General features: G+C 44.5%; 1 protein-coding gene across 1 annotated transcript in view; it reads right to left on the bottom strand.

The window, feature by feature from the left end:
- Positions 1-19,252, bottom strand: part of ESYT1 (extended synaptotagmin 1) — a 429,479-nt gene that overhangs the window by 23,018 nt on the left and 387,209 nt on the right. The window contains exons 29-30 of the mRNA XM_085600294.1: positions 5,913-6,021; positions 5,495-5,544 (exon numbers count right to left, since the gene is read on the bottom strand). Of these exons, the coding sequence (XP_085456420.1) occupies positions 5,495-5,544; positions 5,913-6,021 (159 nt within the window). The remainder of the gene's footprint in view (positions 1-5,494; positions 5,545-5,912; positions 6,022-19,252) is intronic.

Here is a 19,252-nt window from a genome sequence, read left to right as displayed (position 1 = left end):
CCCAGGTAGGGACAAAAGTGTCCAAGAACCTGGGCAGAGGCGGAACAAATGGTACCCACTGCGGCGCCGGCGGCGGAGCCAAGGGTGGTGCTGGGGCCGGAGCCGGCAGCGCGGGACCTTGTGGCACCGTGGCAGGAGCCGCCGGCGCCGACAACCCGACAGGATCCTGACACGGGACCACGGGGCCCGAGGGCATGCCGGCGGGAGCCCGAGGTCTAAACAGGCGGTCCAAGGTGGCAAGAAATTCTTGCACCTGAGCGGGAGTCGCCAACGGACCTGGGTAAGGTGGGTAGGCCGCGGGAGTCCCGGGCTCCGAAGGAGCCGCCGGGGAAGAACCCCTGTCCCCCTCGTCCGCATCCGGGGATTCACAGGGGGACGTCAGAGAGCGACAACGCTTCTTCGACTTCTTTTTGTGTCGTCTCTTACCCGAATCCGAGGGTGAAGACTTGGAGCTCGAGGAGCGATGATGGTGGCCCCGCGAGCGTTCCCTGGAGCGGCCCCTGGACCGCGAACGGCGCGGGGAGGAGAGCCGGACCTCAAATAGCTTCCGGCGCCGCTCCTTCAAGGCCTTCGGGCCATGGCCAAACAGTCCATGCAGGCCCGGGAGTCGTGGTCGCTCTCCAGGCAGTAGAGACAGACGTCGTGGGGGTCCATATTGCGCCGGCAGGACCCACAAGACTTAAAACCAGGCATCCCTATGGCACCAAACTCAAACTTACAGGAAACAAAAAGTCTCAAAAAGATAGTCAAAAAGTGACTAAGGTACGTGCTCTAACCGGATCTGCGCTTACTGGCGCGGAAAAAGGAAGAACTGACGTCAACGCGCATGGGTGGCACCTAAGTAGTCTCCGTGACATTCTCTCGGCGCATGCGACGCCAGCGACGGACGCGGAGCCGCACAACGCCACTTACTGAAGCGTAGGGGTACTGCTAACGGAAAAAAAATCCGGATCCAGTCTGACGCATGGGGATATTCTAAGGTAAGGAATCTATCACTAACGTGTCTCTTTCAGATCACTTGTTACAAGTGAGGAGATTGTCAGTACAGAATGCCCCAAATAGTGCTTAACTTAAGCATGGTGGATCTTCAAACAAACTTCAAATCTATCTAATTCCTCCTTTATTTGAGAGAATGCTACAACATACAACCAATATCACTTGGAGAAATGCAACTGAAGAGATATTACGCCTTACACAGCATTTTGTTTTTGATATTACATCGAATGCTGTTGCAGATTATATGTCCAGAACATACATTGAAATTCTTAATTCCCCAACATCCCAGATACTCAAGGGAAGGTTGCTGCTCATGTTTCTAGTCTCAATAAGGAACACAGACTGAAACTGACTCACTAATAGGATTGACAGTCCCGCTCTCTTTTGCTGCAGTGAAGCAAAATACAAATAGTATTGATGAGAGAATTACTATGAAGGAACACTCATTAGAGGATAAGCTAATTTAAAAGGAGACGAAGAAAACAGATCGCTCCCAGAGAAAATCTACTGAATGAGGAGCAGACGAATATTCTTTGCGGAACTATTCTAAAGGAACCACAAAAAAAAATTAAATACAAATTAGTGACCAGTCAAAAGTTTAGCCAAAACCAGTTTACCCAATAGCTAAAGCCACACAAGTAACAGTGAAACACATCACAAGAAGTCCCAAACGAAGAAACATTTTACAAGCTCAATTTCAGTACATCAACAATTCACAACACTCATGAATCAACAATGATAGCAAGAATTAAAATGTTTTCATGGAACAAGCTCAAGTGCAAGTTAGCTTGTCGGATGGCGTGCCACACTGGCGTCTTCTGCAAGTACTAATCAGAGAACTGTCAGTATGTCACAACTGTGCCTTCCTAATCTAACTTCATGAGAAGAAGCAGACCTTATTAATGTAAACTTGCATGTAAAAGCAACTCATAGGAAAGGTGGTAGGATTGCTACACAGCATTTAGAGGCAGAATCAGACTTACAGATCGATTTGATGTTTGTGGTTTTTATATATTTGTTTAACTATAATGGCAATCTTCATTAAATAATAACTAGATCTTGGTTATTAGAAATATTCTAAGTATTCTGATCTTCACTTTGTACAGCATTTTAACCTCTGAGAGAACAAGGATAATCTACCAACATCGAGTATTACATTTGTTTCCAAGGCTTCTTTGATAATAGAGAATAGTGATAACCTGAGTAAGATGGGAATAGCCCGGTTCTTCATTAACAAATATCTGATTCAGGGTTGCTTCTTATACCTAGCTGTCTCATTCATCTATCATCAGCAAAAAGGGCTCTGGCAGGGGCCCGCTTATGAAAAATCAATGTGGATAAGGCTCATCATTTAATGGTAAAAGTTGAACAGCAGTAACAGATTACTACCATAAACAGAGGTATAAAGAAGAAAGCTTCCAAAAAAGGGGGTACCTGGGATTGGCTACTGGCTATTTTGGGAGGCCATTTATTGATTAGAAAAAACTGTAAACTTTTTTTTGTGAGAAACTGGAGTTGGGGAGCTGGAACATAGATAGCCCACCTGACGTAGGGGAAAAGTGAAAGTTTATTCGATCTGAACAGTTAGAAATTCTCAGTGTACAGGAGATGTGGTAGACTGAAAGTTTACTCCTATTTGGTAACTGACACATCAGTTCAAGTAAGTAAGGAGTATCCTAAAGGTGGGCTCACTATATTACTGAGCATTGACTTTGAGTTAAAAACTTGAAACGCCACAGGTCAATTGTATTTATTTGAGAGGAGGTGCTGTGCGGGTAAATTTGCCTAGTTCACCGAGTCTGGAGAGAAATAACTTGCTAGTTTTTAATACTGATGTAACTACAGGACATATTTTATGATAAAGACTAACTATAATTATGCTGCAGATAAAATCTATTTAGTAAAATGAGACAAAATGTCCTACTAGAAGGAGATTTAAGTGCAAAATTATCAAATAGTGTTTAAATGAGAATTTGCTGCAAAGAGCATGAGAAGGCATGGCACAGCTGGCGAATAAGAAAGCTTAAAAAAATATATATATATTGTTAACCAACTTGTTAGACCGAAGAGTAACCTTTTTGAATGGTAGAACAGGAAGAGACGTACTAAGGAAGGCTACCTGTATAGAGTAGTGTCCTTGTTCTACGCTTGACTATATAATTGCTACATATGACTTCACGATGTAAAAGTGATGACTACCTCTTACTGAAATAGGAGATCATGCAGTAATTGTTTTTCATTTTATAAAAATAAGCTCTAGACAGGATTGTCCTGAATAGTTTTTCGTAATTACCAAATATTCTCAGGCTTCTACAAAACAAAAAGTGGCTTAAGGATGATGCAAACAATGATTGCTAAATCGCACTCCTTGATGCTAATGGAAAAATATTTAGATAAACCCTTTTGGAATATTTGCAAGGTTAGGTGACTGAAAGCAACATCCTGTCTTTAAAGTAGTCAGGCTTCCATCGACATTCTTCTTTTCTAGATACATTGAGCATTATATTGGACAAATGTGAAGTAAAAGAGTGAGTCTATCAACGGTACATTGGTCAACTTCACCTCAGCCTTTTTTTTATGCAGAGTTTTATATAGCGCGAACTTGACCCGAATCCAATCAGGTATCCGAGCGCTTTACATAGCACCAGTTACGTTACATGAGGACACACATTCATTTTTTGTTAGGCACGGGGAGATTAAGTGATTTGCCCAGAATCACAGGATGTTCAGCGTCATTACCGAGACTCGAACCCAGTTCCACAGGTCCGAGGTCGAGCGCCCTAGCTGTTAGGCCAACTCCTCTCCCCGTCAATATAATGGACAGACCAACACTGCAGTGAAAGTTGGTTGCCCTTAAGATTCATGATGAGTTACTCTGAATTTGAATTTCTTTACATATTGACACATAGTTCTATGTTCTCAGGGTTTTAGAAGGGAGTCTAACAAAAAGAAACAAGAGAGCTAATGGATTAAAGCAGGGTTGCATATTGGCACCCCTTCTCTTGTCTATATATATATATATAGCTATGCTTTTCAACAATATCCAAAAAGGAAGTCGATTTCCATCACTGATTGATGGAGACCAGCTGTATACTTTATGGTACTGAGATGTTATAGTAATAAGGGATGAATTAACAATCAGATTCCAGTGGGGTCTTCAAGAATGATTTAGTTACTGGCTAAAACACTCTCTCCAAAGAAATGCCATCAAGAGTAAAGTCATGGTTTTTGCCTCCCTTCAAAAAGGATTAAATTCAAATGGACAACAGGACTGCCACCTATTGAAAGGATGAAAAACTAAACCTGCCATGGGATTGTACTTTCTGAGAACCTGCTGTGTCATCTGCATGTGAATCATTTGGTAAGGAATTCAACTCACATAGCACAGGGCTGAGAGCCCTGTATAATACCACAAGAGGCTGTTCTGTAAGAAAGCGAATCACACTAAAATACCAACAACATTCTTAAATGGGATAGAATGTATTTCTGCATTCCTGTATAAGACCGAGGATAAGATCATTAAGCCTCTGATCTCAGTTAGGAAAACCTTAAAGATACAAGCCATAAGATTAGAACTCCGCATAATTAGCACTTACGCACAAGCACTTGGGGCTAGAATACTGTAGTACTTTCGTTTAAATAGGCAGTAGCAAATGCTCTTAGAGAATTGGTAACATATGTACTGATACAACATAAGCCACCACTTAAATAGCCTTTTGGAAATAATATCGACTATTCTATTTTCAACATGAAGCATGGTGTTTATGTGGGGTGGACAGGTAACATTCAGATAAAGAATTACCTCAGATTTCTGGTATAGAAGCTGACTTATGTTATAGACAAACAATTAAGTAGTACATTTAGCTTTACCACACTGCATACAACCCTACTATACAATGCCAATTGATAACTCACTGGGGCTTGTCTTTTCTTTATCTTAATCTTGCCTCTAAACGCAAATAAGAGCAGGTGGTCAACTGAACTCAACATTTTTTACATTGTAGTAATTTTATAAAGGATCTTAACCATGCATTGTTTGTTTGCACAAAATTACGTCAGTTTCACTGCCATTGTTAAAAAAAATGTTTTTGTTTAATTTGGGTAAGCAGTGCTTGGGAAGATTTATAGTATATTTGCACACTACCCACGATAATGGATTCTTATAGGGTCTACACATTTTTTTTATTAAGTTTTTACGTTATATTAATTGATCAGGGATGATTTAAATGTATTCATTTTTATGGTATTTAAAATCATACATATGGCATTTAAATGTAATTTGTACATTATAATGTTTTAGAATGATTACTGTTGACCTTTGTGGGAGGATTATAACAATGAATCAAACAAATGTATTATTAGTACTTTAATGGTAATGGGGTGAAGGCAGAATTCAACATGCACATTCTTTGATCAACATTTAGAGGTGAACAACCATTATAAAGTGATAGAACATTTAGAGCACTGGGATGTTTCCAACAAAAGAATAAATACTCACCACTGGGTCAGCCCCTGAGAGGGATCGGTCAGTGACAAATCAACATACACCTGTGGAGAAACAGGCAAATTATCAGCCCAATTCATAGTAAAGGCAGAATAGATATTAACAAGAAGGAGCCTAAAACAGTGGTAAAAGCTTAGTCCAAGGAGATGAGCAAGGCACAAATAACAGATGTGAGACAGAAAAAGAGACTGGAAGAGTGATACAGATAAAAAGGGAAAAAAGTAGAAGAGCAGGAATCAGGGCAGAAAAGAGGAAAGGACAGAAAGACAGAAGAAAAGAGATTAATGAGTGGGGAAATAAATGAGGAGCAGCATTGGTTAAAGAAAGTTAAAATGAGTCATGCTGCAGAGAGAGGGTCACCAGGCAGTGAGAAGTGAGGATCCTTAGCTCAGTCACATTAGTATCCTCTTACCTTCCCAATCCTATTGCTTTCTCTGGACATGAAAGAGGTGCTATTGTTCTTCACAGAAACTTCCAGCTGCCTCCTCCTTACTTCCTCTAAAGACATATCCCATTCAAACCTGCCAAAGGATGATTTCAAAGAGTAAAAAACAGGCTGCTGTAGACTAAAAAGGGGATTATTCATGACCTTCCAATGTCTTCCAAAGTAAAGTCTGCTCACCAAAAAGTCTCAAATTTCCAACAGGCTAAAGGATAACATTCCTTACATCAGTGCCTTTGAGCATGCTATCTATTAGCTTTCATGGACTGCCAAACAACCACACATCAGCTAATCCCACCCAAGAGTCTGTGTAACAACTGACCCAAGGGCAACCACGCTTCCCTTCCCTACACTCCTTACCCCATCTACGGCATTGCATCGGTTGTTAAGGAATCTATTGTCACTCAAGGGTCTTTCTGGCACTGTGGAACCTCAGTATGTTGGACCTTAGTATGATATCCTGTGTTTATTATAAAGATTTCTCTAGTCAACTAACTGGTTAGTGCTCTGGATATGTGAATAATGGATCTATATATAATGTTCTGTCAAATGTGTTTTGTTTTGTTGTGTTAGTTTAGGGTGCCTCGCAGAGGCTAGTGAAGGTAGTAGTGACATGATAGCCTTCTTAACAGAATATATGTGCTGTGATTATTTAATGTTCCAGCTAACGTATTCTCCTGTGTTAACCTAGGGTGATATTTATTATATTTTCCGTGTGGCATATTTTTGGGAATAATTCTGAATGACATATAGGTCACATGCGTGCTTTATCTGTATTGTGTTGGCTGCATACATGATGTTCTGCCAAATGAGTTCTTTCTTATGTTTGCATTCGGCATATCTTGGTGGCAAGGGCTGCTGGACGCAACGTGATACTTGACTATATGGTATATACCCTGAACGAAGCAAAGTTAAAGGCAAGCTTAGATTCACAGGGGTCAATTACTACACCACAAAACCTCAGACAATAGGAAACTCACAAGTTAATGTGCTACCTTAATCTTAATTTTGTTACCTTTTTTTTCTGACCAGAACCAAGGTGAGGAGAGGGTGGGATGAAGGTATTTTTTGTGGTTCTCCCTCTGGTCTGTCAGACAGGCCAGAGAGAGATCTACATAAGGGGGCAGACATATTTCAGCAATACTTCTCCAGCTGCATTCCTTGTATTTTCTTTTGCCTCCTCTTAATATTCAAGAACTTATGGTGGGTGAGAATGTAACGTATTCTGGACACATGCAAATTTCAAATTTTTGTTTGCTGATCAAAAAATATTCTCATAGCCCACAATAATTTACAGTTTATAGTGGGCACTCACATTTTTGCTCTACATACAAAATGTCAGGACAGAAATTCAAAGACCCAAGAAAGGCGACTGCTTTGGAACCCATTTATAACTTTTGAACTGATTAACCAAGCTGTGCCAAAGATGACCTACTTAAGTAATAAATTCTGAATTGTGTGTCACACAGTTCTGAAGCAAATTAGTAGGGCAAGAGAAAAGTTGGGTTGTGGGTGAGATTATGAAGGTACATCCATTACATAGCACTAAATGGAGCACCACACCTGCCATTTGAGTGGCATTTCTGTTCCACGCTGGTTTTGTGGTCGATGATCTGTTTTCTGTTGAATGTTTGTGTGACTTTGCTTGGTGGCGAGCACAGTTCGGAGCAAGGGAACAGCTGGGTATATGGCAAAACTGCAGTGTTGGGTGAATGTGAGTTGTTCTGTTCAAAGTGTTATGTTGCATGGCATACTGCCATACAAGAACCAGGCGCAACAAAACAACCTTTACAGTTAATATGCTACAAACCCTTTCACTTACGGAAAAGAATATGAACAGGGGATTCAGCTGCATTCAATGATACTTCACGGCTGCGATAGAATTGGAGTCGGCTCAGGCATCTGTGCTGCGGTGGTAGCCAATACTTTATCAGATGTTCTCTATGTGTACCTTTTGTACCCAGTTTGCTTTGATTAGAAAAGTAAATACAAGATATAATCCATTTTAGGAACCCTTGTGTGGACAGCTCTAATCTTCTGGCACTTATATCAAAACCCAAATTTAGATTTTTGTTTTCCTGAAATCCTATGTTTTGTCAGTGTTCTATTTGCACCTAAAGTATGGTGAGTTTTGTCTTTGGGAGAGGAATTGGTCTAAAACGTTTCTGGCAAATAAGGTGTTTGGTTAATGTGGATCTCTTTTAGCACTTTTGAGATTGATACAGTGTGTAACTTGAGCACAGCTTTGTTAAAACATGTTCAACGTTTTTTTATAATTAAAAATATCTAAAGTTTTCTAACTAGCCTGATTGGTTTACTGCTAAAGGGAATGTGTGCAAAATGAAGGTCTGCATTATCCAAGCATGCATAATGAAGTGGATCTGCTCTTGGAAGATGTCCATGACCAAGACGTGCTCCTGTTTGGGCAGCTCAAATCTTCTGTCACTTAAACTAAATCCTTCATTCAGATTTTTTGTCTTACTGAAATGCTACATTTTGTCAGTCAGTCATAAGTCTTTATTCGAATTAAAAATAATTCATACAAGACACAACAAATCACAAATATATAAAATCACAATAACCGGTTCAATAAATACATTCCAATAAATAGATAAAACCTTTTTGATAAGAAAATATTAAACAAGCGACAGACAAATGACGTGAAATGCACATGATTAAAAAGGGTAATTGAGGCAAAAATGACAGCAGTACATTTGAAAGCTTCAAGCCTGCCCAAGTACATTCTCTAAGGAATGAAGGGTTTTTAATCTAAGTGACCATGCCCACCCCAAATATTTAGCTAGGCCTATTGAATGGACTGGTAAGGTGCTCGTGCATAAAATTCGAATAGCTACGACAGAGCTCCTAGTGCCCATCAATTTGCATAAAGGGGAAAGCCAGTGACGTCGAGGGGCGGCATATACTGGGCACACGAAAAGGAAATGGCCAGTGGTTTCTCGTTTGTCTCCACAAGCAGGGCAAGTACATGTACTTCCACCAAACCACCCAGAAGTTAAAGCCCTTAGTGGAAGGGAGCCTGCTCTGAGTTGAAAATAGAGTTTCCTATCCTTTGGAGATGTTATCAAATCCCAGTAGGGTTCCAATAGGGGTATAACCTTTGCCTCTAGGAAACGATTAGTCATGGAAGGGGAAGTAGAGGCTGCCCACACCCTGTGATTTACCTTGTCCCAATAGAGTTTTTTCAAAAGCTTTTTTATAGGAAAGTCAGCGGCCACTGGGTCATCCCATAGGTTTTCCAGTCCCAAAGCAATTAGTGAATCTCTGAGGTTCCTTAACCACTTAATTTTGTGAAATTTGTCAACCTGAATTACGTCCATGATACCCACTGCGTATGGTCGAAGCTCCGGAGTAGTCCACAATCTCCTCCAGTATAAAACTGGGCGGAGATTTGCCAAATCTTTGATGGACTTCCTACCTAGGTCGTAACGCAGTGGGACCATTGGCGTACTTTGTGGCAAGCCTGTAATGGAGCGGAAAAATTTGTTTTCAACTACCATGAGGGGTGTTAATGTATCAAAGCCCCATAACTCAGCTCCACACAGAACCGAGTTTAAGGCCTTTGCCTCGTAGACTTGTAACACCGGTTTAAGAGGTTTAGTAAGAGATTTTTTGAACTCTTTGACCAGCGTTCCCGATATTTGGGTGAGTTTCAATGTTGACATTTCCAGATGCCTGTTCCACCGATTGTTGTGGGACATGTGAATGCCTAAGTATGTGAAGTTGGTGACCTCCTCGAGGGTTTGGCCATTCATCCTAAGCTTACCAACCCTATAGCTAGTGTGTGGGTTAAAGGTCATAAGCTTTGTCTTTGCCACGTTGACCTCCAGTCCATGGTCTTTACAGAAATTTTCAAAAATTGCCAATGCCTTCTGCATGCCGCTCGGGGTTTTTGACACTATAAGAGTGTCATCGGCAAACATTAATATTGGTGTTGTAACACCTGCCAGTTTTGGAGCATCGGTATTGGTCTGAAGCATATAGTCCACTATTCCATTAATGTACAAAGAGAATAGTGTTGGGGCCATTGCACATCCTTGGCGGACTCCCCGCTCTACTGGGAACTCGGTGGTTGACTCCCCCAGGCCACCCCATTGAATTTTTGCAAAGTTGGACTCGTGCAATCTTCTAATTAAGGTCAGGAGTTCCAAGGATAATCCTAGCTTTTCTAGGACCCTCCAGAGCTGTTCACGAGGGACGAGGTCAAAGGCAGCTCTTAAGTCCACAAAGGTGACATAGAGACTTCCTTTGCCCAGTTCAACAACTTTCCATAACAGTTGCTTAAAGCGGAACACCTGGTCAATGGTGCTAATGGATTTGCGGAAACCCGCCTGAAGACTAGAAAGAATCTCGTTCGCGTCAATCCAATTATGTACCTCATTCAGAACCATCCTCCCAATGACTTTTTGAATTGTGTCAATTAGGCTGTTGGATCTGTAGTTCCCCGGGAGGCTTTTGTCGCCCTTTTTATAAATTGGAATTATGACAGCGCCTCCCCAAGATTTAGGTACTGGCGCGCCTTCAGCCACGGCGTTCGCTATAAGAGCGATATACTTGCTCCATGGATCTTTATTCTCTAGAAAGAGATCAGAAGGAATACCATCCAACCCAGGAGCCCGTCCTGCAGCTACACAAGACAGTGCAGCTAAAGAGTCTTCGGGGGTGAAAGGCCCGGACAAATAAAAGGCATAAGGCATTGTGCCCTGACTTATGTAGTGGGGATCACGCGCATATTGGGGCTTAAAATAGCCCAGCCAATCCCCTTCTGAGACATGATTTGAAGGATTTTCTGATAGACCTCCTCTGCCCCACTTCAAAACATTCCAAAATAGTCTAGCATCTCGGGAATCGCTGGCTTCCTTTAGGTCCTGCCAAAACATTTCTTCCCACTTTATTTTAGCTTGTATGATGCTTTTCCTATAAGCAAGTCTTGCTAATTGAATAAGTGGGGTGCTACCACTGGATAAGGCTTTAGCCAGGGTGGATCTTGCATTTTTACAGTGTTTATCATACCACCTAGGTTGCTTGGGCGGCTGCTTAGTACCCTGCCTTATTTGCTTAAAAAAAAAGGGACGTAAACCCTCAAAAAATGACTCATGCGACCTAATTACTTGGTCTCGGGTTTGCGAAATATCCTCAAGATTTGCCATAATTGCAGAGAGATTAATGTTAATCTGGGCTATTACTGAATCTTTAGACTTTACTGATGCCCATTTTAGCCTTCGAAGGTCATTGGTAGGCACACTTACGGGGGGGGGGGGGGGCAAAATTGGTTCTTTTGACGATAAACATGATTTGCCCCACCAACTATGAGAGACACAAATGGGATTGTGGTCACTCTCCAATCTTTGCACCACCTCCATGTCTATAGGGAGGGACCACAGTCTCATACAGCAGAGGACATAATCAATCCGGCTGCATGAGCGGCCGTTGTCGAAGGTAGGTGCTCCAAGCTTATCTCCATTGACTCTTCCGTTCAATGCCCGGAGTCCAAATTCTAGACAGAGTGCATTGACCTGTGTTGCCACCATAGACCACCGTTTGATTGGAGGTAGTGCAAGGGCTGGGATGCCCCAGCGTAGGTCCTCTTCGCGGTCAAGCCCCCATTCAGAATCGCTATCTAGGAGGGGTTCGAAAGTGACGTTAAAATCCCCAGCTACAATCAAGTCCCTACTACTCGATTTAGATTCTATGAGTGCAGTAAGGGATTCAAGCACACTTGACTTCTTCCCCTTCGTGCCCCGAAGGTAGATGTTGTATATATCCACAGTCCTCTTGGGGCCGAAGGTGAGCCTGACCAGTTGGATATCCTGGGACCCAGTGTCAATCCCAGTAGCATGTGAAAATAAATTCTGACGAGCCCATATAGTTAAACCGCCAGAAGGACGACCTTTGGTGCCTTTGGTTGCTGGGACATAAAAATTCAGATAACCCGGCATGTACTGGGACTCGAGGGACCATGTTTCCTGAAATAGGCAGACATCGAAATCATTAATAAAACTCGCCCATTCAGGAGTATCAATTTTGGTTGTAATACTAGCCAGGTTCCAAGACAAAAGAGTGCCCAAGTTTTTACCCGCACATATAACACGAGGCTCAGCAGAGCTTCCAGATACATTTGCCCTCACTTCCAACATATGTGATGACAACGATGAGATCTCAGGCATGGTTACCAATCCATCCATTGTTGGGTTAGCAGTAGCCCCTAATACCATAGGAGTTAAGGGGGTGTCAGTACTATGGAATTGTCAATGGCAAATGGGTGTGGTATAGAAGTAGTTTAGGTCATGCACCGCAATTCCAGATCTAGGGCCATAGGGATTGATTTCCGTGATAAACTTTGGAAGGCGCGCATCTTTAAAATTAACAACGACACAATCGCCCTGAATATTTTTAGGTAAAGGTCCTACCCATTGGACCCTTCTAACAAATAGAATTCGACCATTCAGTTCATTTGGAATAGGTCTATGAATGTTGAGCCAGTGACTAACTTTGTTTTATAATTGCTCATAAGATTCGTTTTTGTTAGTGGGAAGTTCGGGAACACCCGTTAAGACTACAACATAAGGGAAGGATTCACGAGGGAGATGAAGTTGGATCGGGGATGGCCTAGATTCATTTCCTTGAGGAGCAACGTTTAAACTGTGTAAATTACTGCTCGGACCACCTAAATGCATAATATTTGTATTGGTGCCCTGTGTATCTTTGCTTAACCTACCCTCACACCTCGGAGATTTGCAGTTTTGTGTCATTCCCGCCTGTCGAGATGACTGATTGCTGTTTGTGGTTAAAGTATCTACAGCAATTGGAGTAAGGGCAGAGACAGGCGGTATGACAGATGTGGGTAGGACAGAACCAGCAGAACCAACAGGGTAATTATTTTTAGATATGACCATAGTGCATAATTTAACGACATTCTTCAACGAGCAAAAGTTATCCAAAATAGTTTGTTCCAGTTTATCTACTTTTGATACAACCATTTCGATCCTTTCCATTAAAGGGGATATTAAAGTACGAACGATGCTTTCTAACTGGAGAGCAAAGTTACTTGGATCAAATGGAGGTAACTCAAGTCTACCAGCATCCTCCGCAGAAGTGCCGGGGCTAATATTAGGTAAATCAAGAAGGACAATATTCTTAGGTACTTTGGAAACTTTAGCTGGTCTAGAGCGATCAGTCGCCCCCCCCCCTTTTCCTTTTCTGTGCAACTAGTCTAGTGGGTATAGAAGATCTGGCCCCTGCTCTAGTCTGGGGACGAGGGGTTTTAGGTGCTAGTATAGATACTACTTCCTCTACTGGCGATGCAGCCACTAAGTCAGTTGTATCTGATGTGAGTCGTGGTGCCTCCTCTCGTGGCTGCTCTCTGTTATTGCTTGGTGAGCTTACATGAACTAGGGGGCCCAGTGATGAACGCCTTGTAAATAAGGGCTCTGTCGAGAGACGTCTTTCGGTAATGGCAATTTCATGTTCCAGGACCGAAACAGCACGGGTGATAAATTGGTCCATGGTCCCTGCAATTGTGGAGGGAGCTACGGTACGTTTCCCCTTCCCTGCCATTTTCACGGAACCTACCGCGAAGTAATCGACAGTGTGTAAGTGTCAATAATTATCAATTGTCCCGGTTGTGGAGCCAACAGCGGCTTACTTGCAATGACGAACGAAAAGAGTGTGGCCCAGCCCGGCCTCCTCCGGCCCCGGACGGCCACAGGCGGTCCCGCCCTTGTTCCGGGCTTCTCCCGGCGCCAACCCGCGCGCGATCCCGCGACGCGGGGGGCGGGATCAGTTAAGTAGCGCCTCCGGGCGCGCAAAATGCGTGATTTCTGCTTCCGGGTCGCTAGGGGGCCTGGGTAATGTAGTCCCCGTTGAGAACTCCCCCCACACAGCGGTCGCGATGTCGGGCGACGGCGGGGGGGAGTCGTGAAGGCCAGTTGGAGAAGAACGGGGTGGCCCCAAGAAACACACAAGGCCACGCAGGTAGGCAGCAAGGATCCGCTTTCAGTTATCAGGAAACAGCCCCCGCTCTGCCGGGGGCGGGATCAGTTAAGTAGCGCCTCCGGGCGCGCAAAATGCGTGATTTCTGTTTCCGGGTGGCTAGGGGGCCTGGGTAATGTAGTCCCCGTTGAGAACTCCCCCCACACAGCGGTCGCGATGTCGGGCGACGGCGGGGGGGAGTCGTGAAGGCCAGTTGGAGAAGAACGGGTGGCCCCAAGAAACACACAAGGCCACGCAGGTAGGCAGCAAGGATCCGCTTTCAGTTATCAGGAAACAGCCCCCGCTCTGCCGGGGGCGGGATCAGTTAAGTAGCGCCTCCGGGCGCGCAAAATGCGTGATTTCTGCTTCCGGGTCGCTAGGGGGCCTGGGTAATGTAGTCCCCGTTGAGAACTCCCCCCACACAGCGGTCGCGATGTCGGGCGACGGCGGGGGGGAGTCGTGAAGGCCAGTTGGAGAAGAACGGGTGGCCCCAAGAAACACACAAGGCCACGCAGGTAGGCAGCAAGGATCCGCTTTCAGTTATCAGGAAACAGCCAATGCTCTAGTTGCACCTAAGGTATGGTGAGTTTTGTCTAACGGAGAGCAATGGGTCTGTAAACATATTGGCAAATTAATTGTTTGGTTAATGTGTATATGTTTTAGCACTGTAGGCCTAAATACAGCGACTAACTTGAGTACAACTTTGTTTTGAAATTGTCAAAGTATTTTTTCAATGAAAAATATCTAAAGTTTGTTAACTTGCCTGGCTAGTTAACTGCCAAAGAGAAGGCTGTATTCCATTTGCAAAATCGAGGTTTGCAATATTCAGACATGCATAATGAAGTGAATCTGGTGTTAGAAAGCTATCTCTGTACAAAATGGTCTCTGATCAGACTGGGCCAGAAGAGGTATTTTGCAGTTATTCAGTCACCTTTGGGTGGTGGCAACCTTTGGTCAGAGTCAAAAAGGCAATGGAGCCTATGAAGGTACGTTCGCATTTGTGGGACAGAGTTTGCCTTCCTGTTTCCAAATCAAGGGCTTTCGGAGGGATAAATGTCTCTGACCAATAACATGTTACTTCCCTTTGGTAATGCCCTTTCTGGTGGATACTTGGTGTGAGAACATGGGGTGTGTTACATGGTGTACTTGTGCAACCTCACTGTGTTCACTTACCAACCCTTTTAGGACCCTGAGGTTTTGCCTGTCAAACCCTCAGCTACTGGTGGATAGCTATGGCACTGAGCAGCAAGGCTTACACAGCATTTAAAAAGCACCAAAATAATTGAAGAGAAAACTGACCTGACACTCAAGAAATCCGACACAAACTTATAAAAATAGACCGTATTTTCATAAGAATGTAGACACCCAGACAAAAAAGATCCACCGGAGGGTTCCAGAGGTATGGAATGTACATAGCAGAATAAATCAAAGCATTTTCACTCAACTGCGAACAAGCCCCTGACAAATTCAACGAGTCTGGCACTTAGAAACTTTTTAAAGGAAAAATTGGGTAAGTGTCAATGCGGTACTTGGGGTGACCAACTCAAGCCGAGAGTAAGTCAGGGGGACCAATACATTGTTAGAAACAGATACCTCCACAGAACAAGCAGTTCTCAACCAGATTTAGACACTTTATCCGCAAGGCAATCAATTCCTATGGAGTGGTCCTGATGCAAGGGATGAAGGATTCTGAAGAGGCTCCAAGGATGCTGTGATGTGACGTTGTTGACAGGGGTCTTCATGCAGGTGCTCCTCAGTCCATGAACATGGAGCTCCTGGTTGCAGGGTCGAGGTTCCATGAGCTTCTCTTTGGTCTGGTTGAAGAACAGTCGACTCTGGACTACCAGCCTCCCAATGTCACAGTCACAGGCCAATCCTTTCTGGGTCCTTAGCTCGTCTTCTTAGGGTCCCAGCAACTCTCCGACAGCACTCCCAGGCTCAGCATACTCGGGTGCAACTCAATGCGTCTTGTCTTGGCCCCTGGTGCTGCACGGTGGTGGTGGTAGCAGCTTGAAGACTTTGGGATACTAACTTTCCCCAGCAGACTTCTCCAGCTAATGTGTCCTTGTGCAGCGAACAGGAGGCTAGCCAGCAGGCCCTTTGAGTCTCTCTGCTTGGCTGGGCTCTGGAGGTGGCTTCTCCTTGAACAGGACATGGGAGACACAGCCCCTTCCTTCACTAGCTACGGGGTCCAGTCTTCTTCAGTGCAGACTCTCTTTTCTGGTCCCTTGGTGCAGCAGTGCTGTCCTTTTTCAGTCCTTTTTCCAGATCGTCAAGATCTGAGGTCTGGGTGCTAGGGGTGCTCCTTTTATGCTTGGAAAATGCCCTGAGGGCAGGATGTGGTTGGTAGCCAGTGGGCTACCAGGTTCCTACCCACCTGGTGACCACTTCCAGTGGAGTGTGGCATCTGGCTATCCCAGGATGAACCATTCTGCCCAATCCCAAGATGGCGAGATCCCTCTCTCAGTGTTCAGACCTCACTAGTTCCCCCCTGGGGTGTGGCTACCTCAGGGCTACACGTCCCTGGGGAAACCGGCTTGGGAACTAGTTTCCCCCTCTGCTCCCCGTGCGAGCTGTCTACCTAAACAATCAGGCAGCCCTCCTCCCTAGTGTGACACATCTGCCCTTCTAACGCGGCTTCTCCTTGTGGCCTGCCTTTTGTGGCTAACACCCAGGTGGCTTCCGGCCGGAGGGAGGTAAAACCTCCCTGACCTGCCATCCCTCATTGTTATCCTTCCTGAGAGCCGTTGGCACGTCTCTCCAGGAGGGCAGAACGCGGTCTCGTGGAGCAAGTTTCATGTGTGCTCGGTAAGTCACAGCAGTAATGAAGGCAACAAGGTGGCAGCTTTGCAAAAGCTGCACACGGCAACAAGTTATATAAATTTTGACTTGAGATACAAGTCAGGCTTAATTTAATGAGTTGTTCGATATCTTGTAGTATCAACTTTGGTTTTACCGTTCAGGAGTTAGCACAGTTGAGGAGTTAGCGTGTAACCCTGCCAGTTGGGTGACCAAGTCCTTCCACAGTAAAAACATTGGTTTTACATTTTTACTGCCAAGACGTGCAAAAAACATGCCATGCCGGTGTCATAAGTTGCACCCTGCCTTAGCACTCGGTAGGCCTTCCAAAGGAGTGACTTACACAGATGTACTGGGGAAGTAGTGGCTTTGCCATTACTTTCAAGAGCAAAGACGAGCTAGCAGTGCATGACTGCTCCGCCAGTCTGCAATGGCGGACTGGGGGATTAGTTTTACTTGGGGGACATCTAGGGTGGCACAACCAGTGATGCAGCCCTGGGGTACCACTCTAACTTACATTCTCTGGGTAATAGGGTACCATATACTAGGGACTTACAGGTAAGCTTGCCATTTCCAATTGGATATAGCTAATTTGACATATACTTTAGAGTCTGAGCACTGGCACGGAGGTCTTGTTAGCAGGCCTCAATGCACTCTCAGAGTCGAAAAATCTGCAGCATCAGTCAAAAAACTTGGCGGTGACCATACAAAAAAAGCCATTTACTTACACTCTATCTAACTGCAGATCCCAAGGAGAACATTTGTCTCCCGGACGCCTCAGTCCTTTGAGAATCTCTATTCAGGGGAAGTCATATGAAATGAATTGGAGTTGACCTTGCTGGTGGAAGCCTTAACCACTCTCTCTGGAGCATGAAGTTTAGTGAGAAAGTCATGGTCGCCAGGTGCCAGTCTCTGACATCTGGCCACCTGCCTATTCATTGGTGGGCAGGTGCAGGGCATTGACCAGAAGCCCATTAAGTTGTCAGTGGGGACTTCATTAAGCTGGAGCTACGGCTCAGACGTGGCAGGCCCAGGTTGTAAGATTTCTGTAAGGATATTTGTCGTAACCTCAACAGTGCAAAGCTGTAGGTCCAGTAAAACAAAGCACTAACTTCTGTTGAAGGTCCAAAGGGCGAGTTCAATCCTGTGTCAGGGCACGTATTAAGCCCCCTAGGCCCTTGCAAGTCCATGTAAAAATTGTCATCATCATAATGCTGCAGTAAATCATCCCCACCATCATCTTTGGGTGGTGGCAAGCTTTGGTCAGAATCCGAGACACAAAGACAATAGAGCCTCTGAAGGTACTTCCTCATTGGTAACCTAGAACCATATGCAGGTTGTATCAAGATCGGGTGCCCTGCAGTGATTTTGGTGCACAACCTAGGTTGGGGTCATGCTGAAGCTGGGCTGGGGTCAGACACAGGATTCTCCCTCAGCATCAGTTGTATCAGCATCAGCATTGACAAAGAAGGGACCAATGCTGATCAAGGAGCTGGTGTGGAGATATGCACTGCAGCCAACACCGAGCAGTGATGCTTCCAAGGGGGTCAGATGGCGAAGAGGATGGATCTGCCAGCAGAAATGTGGTTGGGAGTCTAAGTGGATAATTGGGGATTAAAGCCATGCCAGAAGGATGCAAGAGATTGCCAAATATACACAGCCTTAAAGGCCTCTGCTGTGCCATCACTGATGGACCAGGGAACTCAGGGCGCATCAGCATCAACTGTAGAATTGGTTCCGCAACTGGAGACCACTAGGGAGACGGACTGATACTTTGACGCCCTCGCACTTTCTATTTAGATCAAGAGTGGTGGGATGTGGTCAAGTTCTGCTTCGTTTTCTTGCGTTTTCATTTGGACTTCGACTGCAAAGATGACTGCTTGCTGGAGCAACCTTGGGAGCAGCAACGCACCCACGACTAAGAGTGGGACTGGAACTTATGCGAGACCGTCAAGTTCTTTTTATATTTTACGACGTACAGCTTTACTTCTAAGTCCCGAATCATCAGAGGGTGCCTGAAAGAGCACTCCTTTCATGACTCCGAGTCGTGCCTAGAGCCCAAACAACAGATATTTGTTTACTGCAGTTGCTGCATGGTTTGAAACTTGCTGTTTTGGGAGAGGGCATAGGTCTCTTGCACACAGGATTTAGTTTTAGGAGTCGTGGAAAGACCATAGCTTTGAATCTGTGTTGAAGGTGTGGCATGAAAGGAACTGACATTGGCGTTCACATGTGGCATTTATATGTGGCTCCGCTCCATCACTTCGGTGGCGTCAAGGAGACACTGCGGAACCTCATGGCACTACCTAGTGGCATGTGCGAGTACCTCTGGATTCAGCATGGTACCTGTGGAATATTCTAAAGGTGAGTTATCTGCAGTTAGAAGTATCCATCAGAAATTTGAAACATTTACAACCTGGGAACCAGGGCAGCTTGTACCTACTGACAAAGTGTCAGAATGTTTTGCTTTATCTTTTGGCAGATGAGCTTGCTCCTGATTTTCCTCATTTGTTGAATGCTTC

This window comes from Triturus cristatus, chromosome 4_2, assembly GCF_964204655.1.
Source record: "Triturus cristatus chromosome 4_2, aTriCri1.1, whole genome shotgun sequence".
Taxonomy (NCBI): Eukaryota; Metazoa; Chordata; class Amphibia; order Caudata; family Salamandridae; genus Triturus; species Triturus cristatus.
Note: the sequence above shows the minus strand (reverse complement) of the source record. Positions and strands in the feature narration are given on the sequence as shown.